A 15,602-nucleotide genomic window follows, 5' to 3' on the forward strand; every position below is an offset into this window, starting at 1 on the left:
TTTTTTCGGAAATTATCGTGGCATCTTCACTAATTTTGAATATTTCCGATAATTTTTCGTAATGTTCAACAGAAATTGACTGTTTATCATCAATGTCTTTATTTCACTCGTGATATTTAAAATATATCCGCAAGCAGGCGCTTCAGAGACAGCCAGGTACGGCGTCCCGTAACGACTGGAAACGCAAAATCTCAAGCAGACAGGCAGATTTTATTTTACTGAACTCTCTTTATTGCTGCAACGTTGTAGGTCTGTCTTGAAGCAGAGACTCCTGCCGTTTAATACTTATTCTTATCATCATCATTCACAGATACCATAACGGCACCTGAGGTGAAAGCAAAGAGTGTTTCATCTTGGGTTGAAGCTGCTGTTTACTGGCTTATCAGAAAGACAACAAACAAATGTAATCACCGCGAGGACGAAGATACCAGCATCGCTATTTGCGAAAATGTCGAGTAGCCCTCGAAAACCAAGATCGAAAAGCGGCACCTTGATGCGGCCCCTCGGAGGAATACAACAATTTGCCTACGGGACGCCTCCTCCACGAACGGTCGCGCCGACACGGTAAACCGTAGCCTAATATAAAGTCCACTGACTGTATTAGCATTTCAAATATTTTGCAGCAATGACCCGGCATTGCAAGTCAACCAAATGTCGCATCCTAAGGTGGCATCTCCTGTTAACCCGCAGATCAAAGAGGCAGAAAGAGAATACAAGGTAGGCCTTATGGTGTAACTGTTGTGACTGATATTTCTGACTTTAATACATTGATGAACTCCGTAAAATTGCAGATACTTCGCGACAGTTACAAAAGTTCACAGCAGAATTTGAAGGATCTTGCCAAGAGTCAAAAGAAACTTGAGGTCGCGTAGCAGCTGAAATGCTTATAGATATATATGCTACTTCAGGTGAAGGAGAGTGTACAGGCCAATTAAGATCAACCACAAAGATACCATTCAGCGTATTCAGCCTCGTACATCAGAACTTATCAAGTCAAAACACAGATTTGATCACAGCCATACAGTAGCTGTTATATCATTTTCATCCATACCAGACATACAATGTAGTGAACTGATAGGAGGATTTTGAAACAACCAACGATGGCCTACCATGGCCTACCGGTGGTACTGGTATTAATGCCCGACGTAATAGTGTTTCATCATGATTTTTCGTGCTTTCAAAAGTGTCACTGTGTTGGAGAAATTCCAGTTTGGGCAGAAGTTTTCTGTATGAAAGTCTAGAAATAAAAACTGTTGTCTTGTTTTGATCATTGAACCTTAAGACTGTGGAGTAGGGCTGTTCAAAAATAATTTTTTTTCCCCGATTCAAGCCGGTCACCTCTTAAATCGTCAGGTTGCAGTAGAAAACCTTGCTCACCAAATTTCACTCGATTCCAACCAGTAATGGCCTCCGCAGATCCAATTAAAATTTTTAATTTATTATGGCAAATTAAAAAAAAAATTTCCCAAATTTTTCTGCCAACCCCATGAAATTGTTGAGCTGTCTTCAAAGACGTTGCAAAACAAATTTGAGTCAATTCCGACCAGTAGAAGCGGAGTTATGTGAGTTTTTCGATGATATTCCCCGGATTATCCTTGATTGGTGGATAATCCGCGATTTGTCAACGAAAAACTCACATAACTCCGCTTCTACTGCTCGGAATTGACTCAAATTTGTTTTGCAACGTCTTCGAAGACAGCTCAACAATTTCATGGGGTTGGCAGAAAAATTTGGAATTTCTTTTTTTCAATTTTCCATAATAAATTAAAAATTTTAATTGGATCTGCGGAGGCCATTACTGGTTGGAATCGAGTGAAATTTGGTGAGCAAGGTTTTCTACTGCAACCTGACGATTTAAGAGGTGACCGGCTTGAATCGGGGAAAAAAAGTTATTTTTGAACAGCCCTACTGTGGAGTCTACCACCGTTCTCATGCAATCTCATGCACCTGAGAAGCTGTGACTACCAATATAGGTTCATGAATACAGGATGCATTGTCAATCCTTTGAACATTACAGAGCCGGGAATCGAAACTGAAAGCGAGCATCTCCGACCTCGAGAAGCTAATAGCCGAATTAAGGTATGATGTAAAAACGAAAACCGAGGTCTTGGAAGCATTAAAGAAAACCTTAGATAGCAAGGTGAGTCCCGATAACGTAATATTCCCATTACCAAGCACTCTAAAGTTCCATGTGATGCAGACGAAAGAACATGAAGAGGCTCTGTCCAAAAAAAATAAAGAGTGCCACGAACTTCAATCAAGCCTAAATGCATCCCGCGCTGAAACTGGCGCCAAGCAACGCAAAATGAATGAGATAATACGAGATTACGAGAAAAAGGTTACGTCGATGAAAGAAGAGGTAACTCGTGCTAGGAACGTTGAATATCATTCTATTTAACGTGATCAAGTTGAATAATTTATCGTGCTTTTTCACCCTCAACTCAAGTATTTTGTTTAGTTTGAAAATGAACATATTCCAACCATTGTCAGGTATTCCTAGTTAATTGCAATCGCATTGATTCGGCAAACGTAATAAGTGTAATTATACTGTAATTTACCATAAAATTATGTAATTATTCTGTGATGCCAATTGCTAATTTAAATATAGAAATCAGGGGTGTTGATAGTGTTTGCTTTGGTTCCATCTAGTAATATTGTACACGGGAGGTTCATAAAAGCCTATGAAATAATATTCCGACACACTGATGTGCGATTACCCCTGACGAACTCGTGTCAGATAAAAATATACGGGTTCATTTCAATATGAATACACTATGCAATTGTATATTGAAGTTCTGTAGCTCCGAGAAGCTCTTCTAATGTGAGAAAGTTTTCAAGGTGCCGTTCATCCAGGTAAAGCGGTATTTTGATGTGGACGTTGTTTATATGTTTAGCACAAGCGACAAATTCGAGAATTGCGCGAGGAAAGAGATACCAGAATCGCAGAAAAGGACAACCGATTAGAGTTGCTGAAAAAACGGATGGCAGACACGATAGGAAGGAACTCGAGGTAAAATACCAATGTCCTAAACCAGCGGTTTTTAACCAGAATCCGTGAACGTATCATATAATCTGCATCAATAAATCATACAGTCCTAATTAAGAAATTGTCCCCAATCATTGACATTCCCTTGACATTGGTTAATAAAAGTCGAGAACCCATGGTGTCAACAGCGCATTGTCCTGAACTACTGCTTTGGCCACCTCTGAAAGGATTTATCAATTCTCTATTATTTTAGCGAGCGGCAGCACCAATTGGATGACTTGAAAAAAGACTTGATCAAAACCTCCCACGAAGCAAAAGAACTGCACAGGCAATTGCATTTCGTTCAACATAATCCACCAAAAGTGATCCGTTATTTTCTGCACAGCACTTCACCGGATTTATCATATCCTATTTATTGCAGTGTAAAAACTGCCCCAGACTGGAGTCACAGCTCGAAGAGAAAACGCTGCAAGTTCGATTGAAGGAAAAATCAATAAATGACCTACAAAGCATTGCAAAGACTATGCAATTGCAACTACACCAGCAGGTAACAGAAATATTTAGTGATAAAATCTAAGAGGACTGAAGGATAATATTCAAATTGTTCTCATCGTGATTAGACAGAGACTGCTCAAATTGAGGAATTGATAGTAGAGAAGTGGAGGTACAATCTTGGCCCAATTATAATTTGCTCCAGCCAGAACAACAACAAAATCTAGTTGAGTGAGACACCAGATGAAATATTTGCGTTATTTTCAGCATAGAGCATTGGTAAAAAGACAGGAGCTGTCGTATGAAAAGCAGAAAGCGTTTTGCTTGAGGGCAGGTATCAAGCCACCAGCGAGACCAGCAGTGTCAGGACCGTTACCGAAAATTTTTGAGCCCGGCTCAAACTTGGTTACAAACCAGATAAGGAACTTTAGCGCCGGGTCTAACCGAAGAAAGATGAGGGAGGTTGGTGTACGGCATATTTTGCATGAACTACTGATTTTCACGACAGCTTAATTAACGGAGGCTTTCCTTCTTTCAGGACGTGATTTTGAACAAATGGGAAGAAAAAGAAAAGAAGGATTCACGATTTTAGCATCTTCCTTTTCCTTGTTAATACTTCTATTTACGTAAATTTTAGTAATAGTCAAAATATTCACACACCGGGTTTATTATTCAAACATTGCTACAAGTATCAGCATTTCAGAATTCTACGTACAGTACAATCATGGGTCACACTGGCACATTGAGCATCACTGAGTTGATCATCTGTGACCTAGCGTCAGCGTGTTACGAGCTGGACGCCTCATACAACTCGTGATCACTCGGCCGGGTATCAGTGAATGGCGTACTATGAGATCAAGCACACAGAAGTATATAGATGGGACATGGGGCTGGTTTTCATGATTTCGATTGCGACATATTTGTAAGGTCCTGCTGTTGCATTTTCTTCAATGTCTCTTCTTCAACTTGCGAAGCTTGCGTCAATTTCTTCCCGATAGATTCGTGTATTTCTAGATATTTTGCAATACATCTGTCCAAGCACACAGACTCCCCTTTGTTAAGCTCGGCTTCGTGATACTTTGTGCTGATGCATTTCTTGTGACATGCAGACGACATCCTGAAAACAAAAGTAGAATTTACAGAGTGGCAGAGTACGGACGGAAAGAGCTAATTTTATAGTACAGTAGTCACTAAAAAACTTGGGCCAGCCAAATCTTGAATATGTTTACTGCTCAAGAAGGGTTAGGCATCGAGGTATCTCACCTTCAGGAGGTACTTCAAAAATACAGTGCCTGGCCTACCACTTGTGTTTATGTCTATGATACTATATATTCAGTACCCGACATTCAGATATCAGTTCGATATTTGATAAAATCTATTCCAATTAGCAATAAACATCATCCGTAACACATCGCTTACTTGTTATACATGTCTGTCATCATTTCCACCTCCAGTTCCGCGGCCATTTGTTGTTCTGGAGACACCTCCATTTCCTATACCTTCTTGATAATCGCTGTACTACTTATTCAATTAAATACTTAATAATCGATATTACAAATATAGTAATATAGAGTATGAAATATTTTGAACTTGTTCAACCCGATACTTTGATCTGCACAGCAATCTCACGGCCTTTTCCTCAAAAAATATTGCAAGACCAGCAGAAACCTAGTCCGTATTCTCAAAAACGCAACGAATGCCTTTTACAAACAGATCGCAATTTTGAAAGTCATACGAAAACACATGTGTAGTGCGCTCCATGGACATTTATTCGATGCTGGCAACGAGAACACTCGGCAGACGTGCAAACGAGAGAGGGTAACGCGTCGGCGTCGAGATCTATTTTCAGCTCAGCCGCGTATGTTTGTTGGCGGTCTCTATCTCTCTCGCGCGATAATATGGAATCTCCTTTAAAAAACAAGCATGATTCATAACTTCACGGGTGTGGTTTTGCGTACTGTTACTGCTCTTTGTGCACCGAAAGGAGGTGAACGAATGGATATGGACTGATTCTACAAAACAAACTCATGGGAATCTCACCGAACATGTACTTCCTGCTGATTTAAACTCCTACGATACCTCCACGAACTGGCGTATCGATCTCGCCTTCCGTCACATGCCACATTTTGTCACTTGATATTTTGTATTATCTTCTACTTTTCATTTGGGTTCATTTCAATATGAATATATTATTCAATTGTATATTGAAATTCTGTACCTCCAAGAAGCTGTTCAAATTTTCATTCAGTGTGCATGCCTCCTCTTTACAACACCTAGTCCCAGTTGAGTGTCTGATTTCAAAACTACTAGTCGTTTCAACAGCTTCCTATCTTTACTATCGCAGTCTTGTGGTGTTTTGAAATGACAACATTTTTAATCAAACTGGTACTGATACGATTCCTCTCAGCCCTTAGTAAAGCTAGTCCCAAAATATAACACACATGGAAATCAAGACTCTAGTATGGTTAAACGTTTATTGAGGTTTGCAAATGCAAGAGTCTACGTACGCAACAAATTCAGATGTACTCCAGGCACGACGAAGCATTGTGATCGAGGTAAACACATGATTGAAATCTGAAATTAGCGCATCCTAGGTCAAAGTATGTATATGTCAAGAACTTATTATCCCCTTAAACAGAAAATGAAACATAACCTAAAGTTGGACACTGGTATGTAGAGACACCAACACATAATTTAGTATCTGTAGTAGTTTGGCTTGAAAGGCCCGGATTTGTTAAGACCAAGGTACTTGGCTTGTTCGTCGCTGAGCTCGGTCAAGTGAGCGTCAAAAGTAGCCAAGTGTAAACTCGCCACGTACTCGTCCATCTTCTTTGGAAGCAAGTACACGTCCTTTTGGTACCTACCATCGGGACAATTGTACAGTTCAATAAGTGCTAAGGCCTGCGTACAATGAGTTATTGAAAGAACGAATGATGGAACACTAGATGAACTAAGATTTAATAGACGACCCTCCGCAAGTAACACGATTCTTTTTCCATCGGGCCAAATCACGTGGTCGACTTGCGAGCGGACTTTTTCCCAAGTCAAGTCGTCGGTCTTGAGGCTGGCAACGTCAATCTCCGTGTTGCTGTGTCCCATGTTGCAGACGATAGCACCGTTTTTCATTTTGTCTAAAGATTCGCGGGTGATGATATTTTTGTTTCCAGTGCAAGTCACGACAATATCTACAGATTTGACAACTTCACTGAGACGAACAACTCGGAATCCATCCATACAGGCTTGTAAGGCACAAATTGGGTCGATCTCAGTGACATACACAACAGCACCCATGCCTTTTAACGCAGAGCAACATCCTTTGCCGACCTCTCCATACCCACACACCACGACTTGTTTACCGCCGAACATGACATCAGTGGTACGCTTCAAACCATCCAAAATAGACTCACGGCATGAGTATAAATTATCAAACTTTTGTTTCGTTACAGAGTCGTTGACATTCATAGCTGGAATGGCTAGTTTCCCAGTTTTGGCAAGCTGGTATAATCGGTGTACGCCCGTCACACTTTCTTCTACAATGCCTTTCGCAGCTTTGAAAACACTAGGGTATTTTCGAATCATGGAGTGAGTCAAGTCTCCACCGTCATCGAGAATTAAATTAGGTTGCCACCCATCTGCCATGATACATTTCTCAATACACCACCAAAAATCCTCTTCCTCCTCGCCTTTCCATGCAAAGACAGAGTATGACGCCTCGGCGAGGGCCGCAGCAACTTCGTTCTGTGTCGAGTAGATATTACATGCGCACCATCTCACTTTCGCGCCCAGTTGTACCAGGGTTTCGATCAAGACAGCTGATTGTGCGGATATGTGCGTGCAGCCGACTATTTTTGCGCCCAAGAGGGGCTTATCATTCTGCGCGCGGCGCCTTAAATCCATCAACGCCGGCATCTCCTGTTCGGCGATTTCGATTTCGCGGCGCCCGAAATCCGCGTGTTTTATGCTGCGGATGCAGAAATCCGAAAATCCGTCGGTATTCACTTGGCTTTTCTCGCGCGGGGAAAAATCGTCTTCTTCCGAGCTGGTGTAAGAGCCTGAACTGTAACTGTCAGCTGAAGACGCGGATATAGAGCGCGACATAGATCGCCGCTTTCTGGGTTTCCGTTCTTCGGCGAAGGATATTTGCCGGTTTGCTGTTTCCGGCTGCAGCCCCTTTTTGTTAGACCCTGCCTGATGAGACTTCTGCGCCTCCAATACCGGGCCTTCTCCGTGTGATTTAGACTCCGCCATTATCTCGGCGATAACGAACCCGCACAGCGCTTGCGCAAATGATATCTGAAATCCCGAACTCAGCCCGAGGTCTTGCCAATCGGCAATCAGGTGTGCTACGCCTGACTGAGCGCGATTATTCACCAGCCCAGCAAAATTCCTGCCGTCATCGTCATGCGGTGTTTTGCCGGTGCTTTGTTTTCGCGATTCGTCTTAATTTTCACTGGATTCTCCTGTTTACCGTACTTCTGACCTCTGCTAAAATAGTACACAACCTCCTACACGTAAAAAGGCACAAAAGCTTTGTTTGCTCGTTTTTCGTTTATTTGACGAAGGAAGATAAAATATAAATCCTAATCATCAGTAGACAGCCGTGGTTTCTTCGCTTGAGGCTCAAGGTCGTCGGTTCTATCAAGCGACTTAGGTTGCATAAGAATGTCTTTAGGCATCACGAAAGATAAACAAAATTGGTCTTTATTCGGTGATACTTTCCGCACGTCTCTCACTTTGTGGAGTTCAGGAAGGTTTTGTCCTAACCGACCCGCAGCACGTGTTTCGACATCAACTAAACAAATTCGATACGATTACATGTCATCTTGACCAGTGTCAGGATTAAAAATCAAGAATTCTACATTGCTAGCACATTGAAAACTCGTGCATTCCATGTATTGTACATACTCTCCATGCTAAAATTGCAGTCAAGTGCACTTGGTAGACGGACGAGTATACAGTAACAGTATACACGCATTTGCCATCAGAATAAGCATGATGATAATGTCATATTAAAACAACATGCTGTATCGAAGCGGGTCAAATCCAACGTTTCACTTATAGCTATTCTACACAAATGTAGTTGTGTAGTTGCTCGACTTTTGAACTTGCTATTAGTACGTCATACGCACATTTGACAACAGAAGAAACATCATGAAACAACATGCTTTATCAAAGCTGGTCAAACTAAGCATTCCACCTAAGCATATATATTAACTAGTGGTATCTTATTCTTATACTTACGTATCTTATCCTCTGCAGCTGAAAACGTATAGCAAAATATGTTAATATCAGGCATTTCGTTGTCCGCTCGATTCGTTCTGAAAAAAGATTCCACACAGGATTAGCTAATGGATGCACTGTAAATGCACAAGAAACTACAACGGACTGATACCAAGCATCCACTCATCTATTAATTAACCAATTTCATCAAAATATTGTGATGTAATGAAATGAGTTTCAGTTCAGTTTATTGTTACTAATTTTCCTTTCAAAACACCTTTCAAGATTGCGGAAAGAACTAGTTAAATCTATTGATCAAACACACGCATACAATGGCAGTAGGGTAGAGTGGGGTAAGACGCACCGGCGAGGTAAGACGCCTACCATCAATATATTGGAACAAAGCTAGCGTTGAAGGCGTCACTGTATTGCAAATATCGCCTAATGGTCAGACGAAACTGCCACTTTGATTTCCACGCCCTAATGAAGATTTGTAACGTTTTATGAAATTTTATGACTTTTACACATATTCTTACCAAAAGAGATCCTTTTACAACCAAGTGAAATGTCATATTTAACGGATGCTGCAGATAGTTTTCCGGTCCTATTTATGACTTACCAGCGCGAGGTTGGATTTAAGCCACAGTCCGGAGGTGAATTCACATAATAACCACATGGTAGCTGATCTACAAATAATGGCAACCTCGAGGCTAAAACGCCTACCCCTCCCGTGGGGTAAAACGCCCCACCCCTTAAAGTCCAGTAAATATGGATTGAGTAGCCATTGATGGGTTCCTCAAGGATGCCTACTCGGAGAACGCCATTTCTATTGAAATTGCTATTCGACTGGCAAATATAGGCTATCCCTCTGACTAAACAAGGTATACATTTCAAGAAATTACGACTTTGTTTTTGACTCATCATAATCAGTTGGTATTTCTGGGGGGAATTTGTTTTCAAAAGAACCGGTACGCCATGATGAGGCGGAGAAGCTTGTATAGGTATGTATATGGATTAAATATTCATCAGTTACTGAGTGTCATGCGGTATTTAGTAGGGTATAAAGGGTGAAAAGCCATTGAAGGCGTTTTACCCCACCCATGTAGCAAAACGTCAAATTGATGAACATAGATGAATGATGATTTTCCATATGATAATTGATACTTGGACTTTTCAGACGATTGTGGTAGAGTGGGGACGATATCTCGCGCGCAAATTCCGAAATTCAATTCGTTTCGACTAGTTTGGTGGATATTATGACGTTTCCCGCTTAGGGTAGGCGCGTTGCCCCACTCTACCCTACAATTGGTTAACATGACAGCAAGCCATCTACACGGCGTCAAAAGCGTTGTCGTAAGAATTGGACATCAATCAGAGATTTGGACATAGTGAGTTAGCTTCCAGACCTCCAGAATCCTGTTCAAAAATTACATTCCGCACAAACTTACATTTCCGTCGATAGAAGGCCTGGAAAAGCATCCAAAAAATCCACAGCATGTCCCGGCAAATTCATTATCACAAATATTTTAGATTCCTTCGGAGCCGTCCTATGAAAGTAATGATCTCATGTAAAATCAGTGACGATTTGCAGGGAAAAGAGTATCGCACCTAACAAATTTACTCAATTCGCTCTCAATAAATTCCCTGCCATCAAGGTTGAAGGCATTGAGTTGAGTTTTGTTCAATTTGGCGTTATGACAAAGCCACTTGTAGGATTCGGCATTCAAGTCGTTGGCATAAACCTGACAGCCTGCGAATAACAAGGAAAATATGAAATCGCAATGAAAATCTTGGTTCATAATAATATTCATTATACCTTTCTTAGCTAATGGTATAGAAAAAGGTCCGACACCGGCAAAAACATCAAAAACTATAGAATCCGTTGTTATTAGATCAATAATACGCATGTGTTCAGTTTCCAGTCTTGAATTCCAAAACACCTGTAAATAATACCTTCTGATTTTAAAGATATTAATGAATCACATTGACTTACCTTAGAATAGTCAAATTGAAACCTGCGGCCATGCTCTATTACAGTAGTTATAAAGTCCTCTTCACCCGCAATGACATCCATTTTGAAATTTCTGTAAGTGTTATCGATAGTGCACGCCTTGTCCACCACAGTTCTCGCTGTCTTTTGCGTGTCCAAGATTACCTGTCCATACATGTAGCATGTTAAATCCGCAGTGAATCGGGAACCGTGCAATAGGATATCAGTATAATGGAATATGAGGCTTCAAACGTTGCCACAGGTCATTAATTTTGAGAATTTGTCCTCTAATTTATGCCATGTTCAGGGGAAAAAGTCCATAAAACTAGGTTTAATGGTCACATTTATCAATATGTGAGGAAAATATTTTTCATGTGAACCTGTACCAAGAATTAACAAGCATAGCAAGCATGTTTTCAAATTATTGAATCTACGGTCTGTGCACTACTGGACATATCAGTAGACAACAATATAGCAAGCAACACTTCAGCAGTTCAGCATGTGACAGTGGAACATAGCGACACGCGAGCACGAGGAAACATGAGCATAAGCCCATATGAGCATGGAGGACAGTCGAGAATGCAACACTTTAGCATGCGGATAAGGGTTAGGTTAATACAGATACTTGCCGATCAAGATAGCGTAATGGTTAAGCGTCCGGCTTCTTGATCGGTAGGTCGTGGGTTCGATTCCCGGCCGGGTCAGACCAAAGACCTGATTAGTAACACTGGTATCCATGGCTTCCCTGCTTGGCGCTCATGCATTACTGGGATAGCATGGAGGGGTGGTGCATGACTTAGAAAGTCGTAAAGGCTATATCTGCACTTCCTTGTCCAGCGGCATATGCACATCATGCACTCATGGTATGCATATGCGCAGATCGTGTGTATGTATATCATGAGTCGGTGTATATGCCGCAAAAACATCAAGGACAAAAATAAACTACGTCCTTTCCTTTCCTTTCCTTCCTGCTCAAGTGCCCCCATGCTCAAGTTCACCCTGCGCACATGTCACAATGCTCATGTGTCCGTAAATTAAATTCTCTCGTGCTCAACTGTCGTTTCTCATTGTGTCGCATGCTTGGATATAGACAACCAAAATTCGCATTTCAATTCAAACTGATTTAATAATGTCATAAAATATTATGAGTATCAATTTGATACGAATATGATGGACATTGGACATGGACAGATTCGACAACCTTTAACATAGGGGATCAGAGAGCTCTGTCAATTGCCAGTTAATTCATAGACGCCAATGGTTTGACAGCATATATACTATGCATAGAACAGAAAAAAACATTCATCACCCAAAACTTAGTAATGGTTTATTATCCGATCAACATTCAATTTCTGCAACCATACACTGGTTCTGGTCGCAAAGGCATGACACAGGAAACATCAAGAGATCTAATGCTCACTTGGCCGATGATATGCTTGAAGGGCTTCTGTTCTTCCAAAAGATTGACATGAACGATGTGACCGACTCTCTCAAATCCCGAATTCGGGGTGACACCGTTTGGCATGATTGCAGCGAGAATTTCAAAGTGCTTGTAATGTTCATACCTGGATAAGATAGAGATCTACAATCAATCGGAGCAAGGCACCGCTACATTACAAAATCGATCATTCACGAGTCAAGATCGAGTCCGATTTTACTTTTCAGATTTCGATACATTTGCCGCAATTACATTTTCGCTTAAACATTCTTTGTAAGGTTCACCAGAGCACAAGATTTGTTTATATATTTACAGACCAAGCTAATAGGGTTGAGAAGTGGGGTAAGTAGTCAAAAAATAACCACTTGAGTTGGTCTAGGATACTTGCATTCCTGCATGCTATATATAGGTCAGATGGACATGCAAGATAGTGTAGAAGTCAAGTCACAAAAAATGTTAACAGTATGAGTGATTGTACGTCCAAGAGGTGCTCTGCAGACCAGATTATATAAGTCAAGTTTGACTCGACCCAAAAAGTCATTTCACACTTCAAGAGGTTGTGTCAGAGCGAACTCATTCAATAAATTAATAGTCGGATCATTGTAGCACAGCACTAACCTAATATCCATCGTGATTTCATGTAATTTTTGTTCGACATTGAGTTCCTTCAATTCCTCCATTTTCAGATGATCGACATTTTCCAAATCAAATTCCGGAACCATAGCCACATATCGCTTGTCTTCCGGCGACGGCGTGGTTGACGCATATCTTGATGTTAGGCGATCTTTCTTGAATAACTTGCAAAATCGCTGTAAAGATCGACTTGGTACCAGCATCGCAGGTAGCTTGATACTTTTTGTGAATGCGTCTCTGCAAAGGGATGGTTACTTCAAAAATCACAAACAAAAAATGTGCCAGTTTATTGAATTGCCTCAATCGTACATACATTTTAAGGAGTGGATGCCAATGTATTTTAGGAGAATCCCCAACCAGTTATAATAATTTGACACCAACCGCCAATGATCAGCAAAAAAGATTTTAGGCACCTCGAATATTCATTCACTGCTTACAATTGGTACGCAAAACAAAGTCCCGATACTTGAAAAAAATCCTGTTATGACACCAGAAATAACATCCCTTTCATGGCAGACCTCCTTACTCTTAGAAAATTGCACCCAAGATGATGATTTATACTCAGGAACATTATATGGTCTCAAGTCAGCCAACTCCAAAGAATAGACATAAGAATTAATCAGAGGTGATCAAAGTAGTCACTATTGATACTCAAGTAGTGGTAATGTAGATGCTTACACAACGTAAAAGTAATGAATTTGAAGTCATAAAGTATTTTAAGCCTGATTCGCCTAAAGCAAAACCTTTCTAGTAGTCCAAAATCATAGCTACTTGAGTAACACATGCAGGCAAAACCTACTTTAGTACTTCAAGGAAGCAGACGTACTGACAACCGCGGCAGTTACCACCAAATGAACTCCCAAGTTCCAACAATTTACATATATTGTGTTCAAAAGGAAATCCCGTATATTAGGGTTACCATATTTTGTGAATCTGAAAATTACCATATTTTGTAAATCTGAAAATTTTCAGACTTAAAATACCGGAAAAATTGGTAAATTCATACCTCAGTCGAATTTTAAAATACATCAACCAAAATTTTCAAGAGGAAAAAATCTCAAAAAGGAAGACATTTGAGCGTCCTCCGAGGACACTTTCAAAAGAGGACAAATCCTCTCAAGAGGACGTATGGTAACTCTACCATATATATCATTTGCAAACACGTTATGGTTGTTGGGAGCAGGAGTTCATCACAAAGAAGTCGTTCTCTTCATTGGGCAGTTTGGTGGGTGTTGTTCATTAATATTATGCTAATTTCAACTGGAGCTGTTAGACTTGATATAGATTGAACCATTCTGACGCTAATAACTCATGTTGAGGATATATCAACGTATTATTGTGCCCAACTATGTGTGCCTTTCAAAAAAATTAGCATATCCTGCTAGATATGGCAAGCGACGTAGAAATATTTAAAAAAGATATAGTCTGCCATCTAAGCCAATACCATCTCTTATTCAGAATACAAACCAGCACCTATCCAGCACTTTCATTCCCCGCACTGCCTCAGGAGGCTTGAAGACGTCTTCGTTCCTCTTCACCACGACAGCATTCTCAAAGCCAGCCATTTTCAAACAACTCGCAAACTGCTTTCTAAGAAGCCCAAGTTTATGAAATAAATTCCTCATATTCAAAACAATAATCGAACCCCCTTTCAAGAAATCGTCAAAGGCGGTGTGATAACATGAACTTCGAAGCGTTGGTTCGACAAAAAACAGAGCGTTAGTTCAATATGAAATAATATGGTGACGGCAAATAAAAACAAATAGGCAATTGCACAGTATTTTTGACACACGTGCGGCACAATATCAAAACTGAGTTAGAACAGTAACATCATAAAAATGAACAGCCTGATTTCCGGCGACGGCGCAAATAGGCAGAGTCCGGTGCCAAGAGGCACACGCGCTCGTGTCGTGCATTTTATACAATATAGGTTGCCGATGTCCCAAGTGATAGATCTTGACCGCGTTTTTCGGACCGCCCAACGTCAGAAACACGTCTTCGTGATGTTTCGACCACAACATTTTCCCGCAAACGCCATTGTGAGATTGCTGCGATTCCAGAGGATATGATGACTTAGTAATATCCCACAAATACCACTCCATATCGGCACTGGCGCCGACTTTGCTCTGGTTCAACCAGCACCAATCGGCAGACGTCAAACATTGCTTTTTACAATCGACCGACAACACCGCTTGCTTAGATGCAAAGTCATAGAACCTGATACGTCCGCCAGATTCAGCGACCATAAATTTACCAGGCTGGGACGGATGCCAACACACACTAACGCCCGGGTACTGCAACGGAAAACTGCAGCACATTTCGCCAGATTCGACTTCCCACACTTTACAAGTCATATCATCGCTGACGGTGGCCAATTCTTGACCCTCCACCGGTTCAAAAGCGAGATCGTTGACACAGTCCTTGTGGGCGTTAATGGAGCTCTCTTCCGTTTCCGAATTTTCCTTCACGTCTGCGGTATAAATGTTCACAACGCCGCCTTTTGTCCCGGCGCCCATAACTACACTCCTCGGCAAGTGTTTCATGTTAGATGTCGGCGACCACGCGATGCAGTTGATGTCAGACACATCCACATTTAGCACCATCGAATATTCTTCAAGTAAACCCCCTCCAAAGGAACGGTAGTCTTGTTCCGCATTCGATTCGGGCAAGTTAAATTTGCACAGCCCAACGCAAAGTCTGTTACGGCTTGCAATCGCCACAAGATTCTCCGCATTTTCAAACGGACAAAACGCTATCGCCTCGATGAAACTGGGCGCCGCCACTTTACAACCGTTTGCTTTCCCGCTAGCCATAACAACTGCAAGATTGGAACAAGGACTAGT

General features: G+C 41.2%; 5 protein-coding genes across 8 annotated transcripts; 1 reads left to right on the forward strand and 4 right to left on the reverse strand.

The window, feature by feature from the left end:
- The first annotated feature begins 130 nt into the window (after positions 1–130).
- LOC145450643 (uncharacterized) lies at positions 131–4,521 on the forward strand. 4 transcript variants are annotated; one of them, XM_080329151.1, is made up of 11 exons: positions 131–249; positions 311–564; positions 624–717; positions 792–863; positions 2,018–2,140; positions 2,201–2,359; positions 2,895–3,010; positions 3,240–3,348; positions 3,408–3,533; positions 3,746–3,940; positions 4,017–4,521. In XM_080329151.1, exons 2-11 carry the CDS (start codon positions 449–451, stop codon positions 4,068–4,070), a joined length of 1,164 nt encoding a protein of 387 aa, XP_080185277.1. In that variant the 5' UTR covers positions 131–249; positions 311–448; the 3' UTR covers positions 4,071–4,521. The 4 variants fall into 4 exon arrangements, with proteins under 4 accessions (XP_080185277.1, XP_080185280.1, XP_080185279.1 ...); XM_080329152.1 differs by having other exon boundaries at positions 226–245; XM_080329154.1 differs by lacking the exon at positions 3,746–3,940.
- LOC145450650 (mitochondrial import inner membrane translocase subunit Tim10-B-like) lies at positions 4,130–5,170 on the reverse strand. The gene is made up of 2 exons (XM_080329160.1): positions 4,898–5,170; positions 4,130–4,595 (listed from the first exon to the last, which is right to left on the reverse strand). The coding sequence occupies exons 1-2, from the start codon at positions 4,966–4,968 to the stop codon at positions 4,376–4,378; spliced, it is 291 nt and encodes a 96-aa protein (XP_080185286.1). The 5' UTR covers positions 4,969–5,170; the 3' UTR covers positions 4,130–4,375.
- A 763-nt stretch (positions 5,171–5,933) lies between these two features.
- LOC145450639 (S-adenosylhomocysteine hydrolase-like protein 1) lies at positions 5,934–7,908 on the reverse strand. The gene has a single exon (XM_080329148.1). The coding sequence runs from the start codon at positions 7,724–7,726 to the stop codon at positions 6,173–6,175; it is 1,554 nt and encodes a 517-aa protein (XP_080185274.1). The 5' UTR covers positions 7,727–7,908; the 3' UTR covers positions 5,934–6,172.
- A 99-nt stretch (positions 7,909–8,007) lies between these two features.
- On the reverse strand, positions 8,008–14,384 carry LOC145450641 (tRNA (guanine(37)-N(1))-methyltransferase-like). The gene is made up of 9 exons (XM_080329150.1): positions 14,233–14,384; positions 12,745–12,996; positions 12,109–12,253; positions 10,692–10,853; positions 10,515–10,638; positions 10,307–10,448; positions 10,147–10,245; positions 8,720–8,796; positions 8,008–8,270 (listed from the first exon to the last, which is right to left on the reverse strand). Exons 1-9 carry the CDS (start codon positions 14,382–14,384, stop codon positions 8,059–8,061), a joined length of 1,365 nt encoding a protein of 454 aa, XP_080185276.1. The 3' UTR covers positions 8,008–8,058.
- Positions 14,347–15,572, reverse strand: LOC145450644 (nucleoporin Nup37-like). Its single transcript, XM_080329155.1, has one exon. It carries the CDS (start codon positions 15,570–15,572, stop codon positions 14,565–14,567), a length of 1,008 nt encoding a protein of 335 aa, XP_080185281.1. The 3' UTR covers positions 14,347–14,564.
- Between the last annotated feature and the right edge of the window lie 30 nt (positions 15,573–15,602).

Source organism: Botryllus schlosseri, chromosome 11 (assembly GCF_051294905.1).
Source record: "Botryllus schlosseri isolate E-star chromosome 11, Bs_hap1, whole genome shotgun sequence".
Classification (NCBI taxonomy): Eukaryota; Metazoa; Chordata; class Ascidiacea; order Stolidobranchia; family Styelidae; genus Botryllus; species Botryllus schlosseri.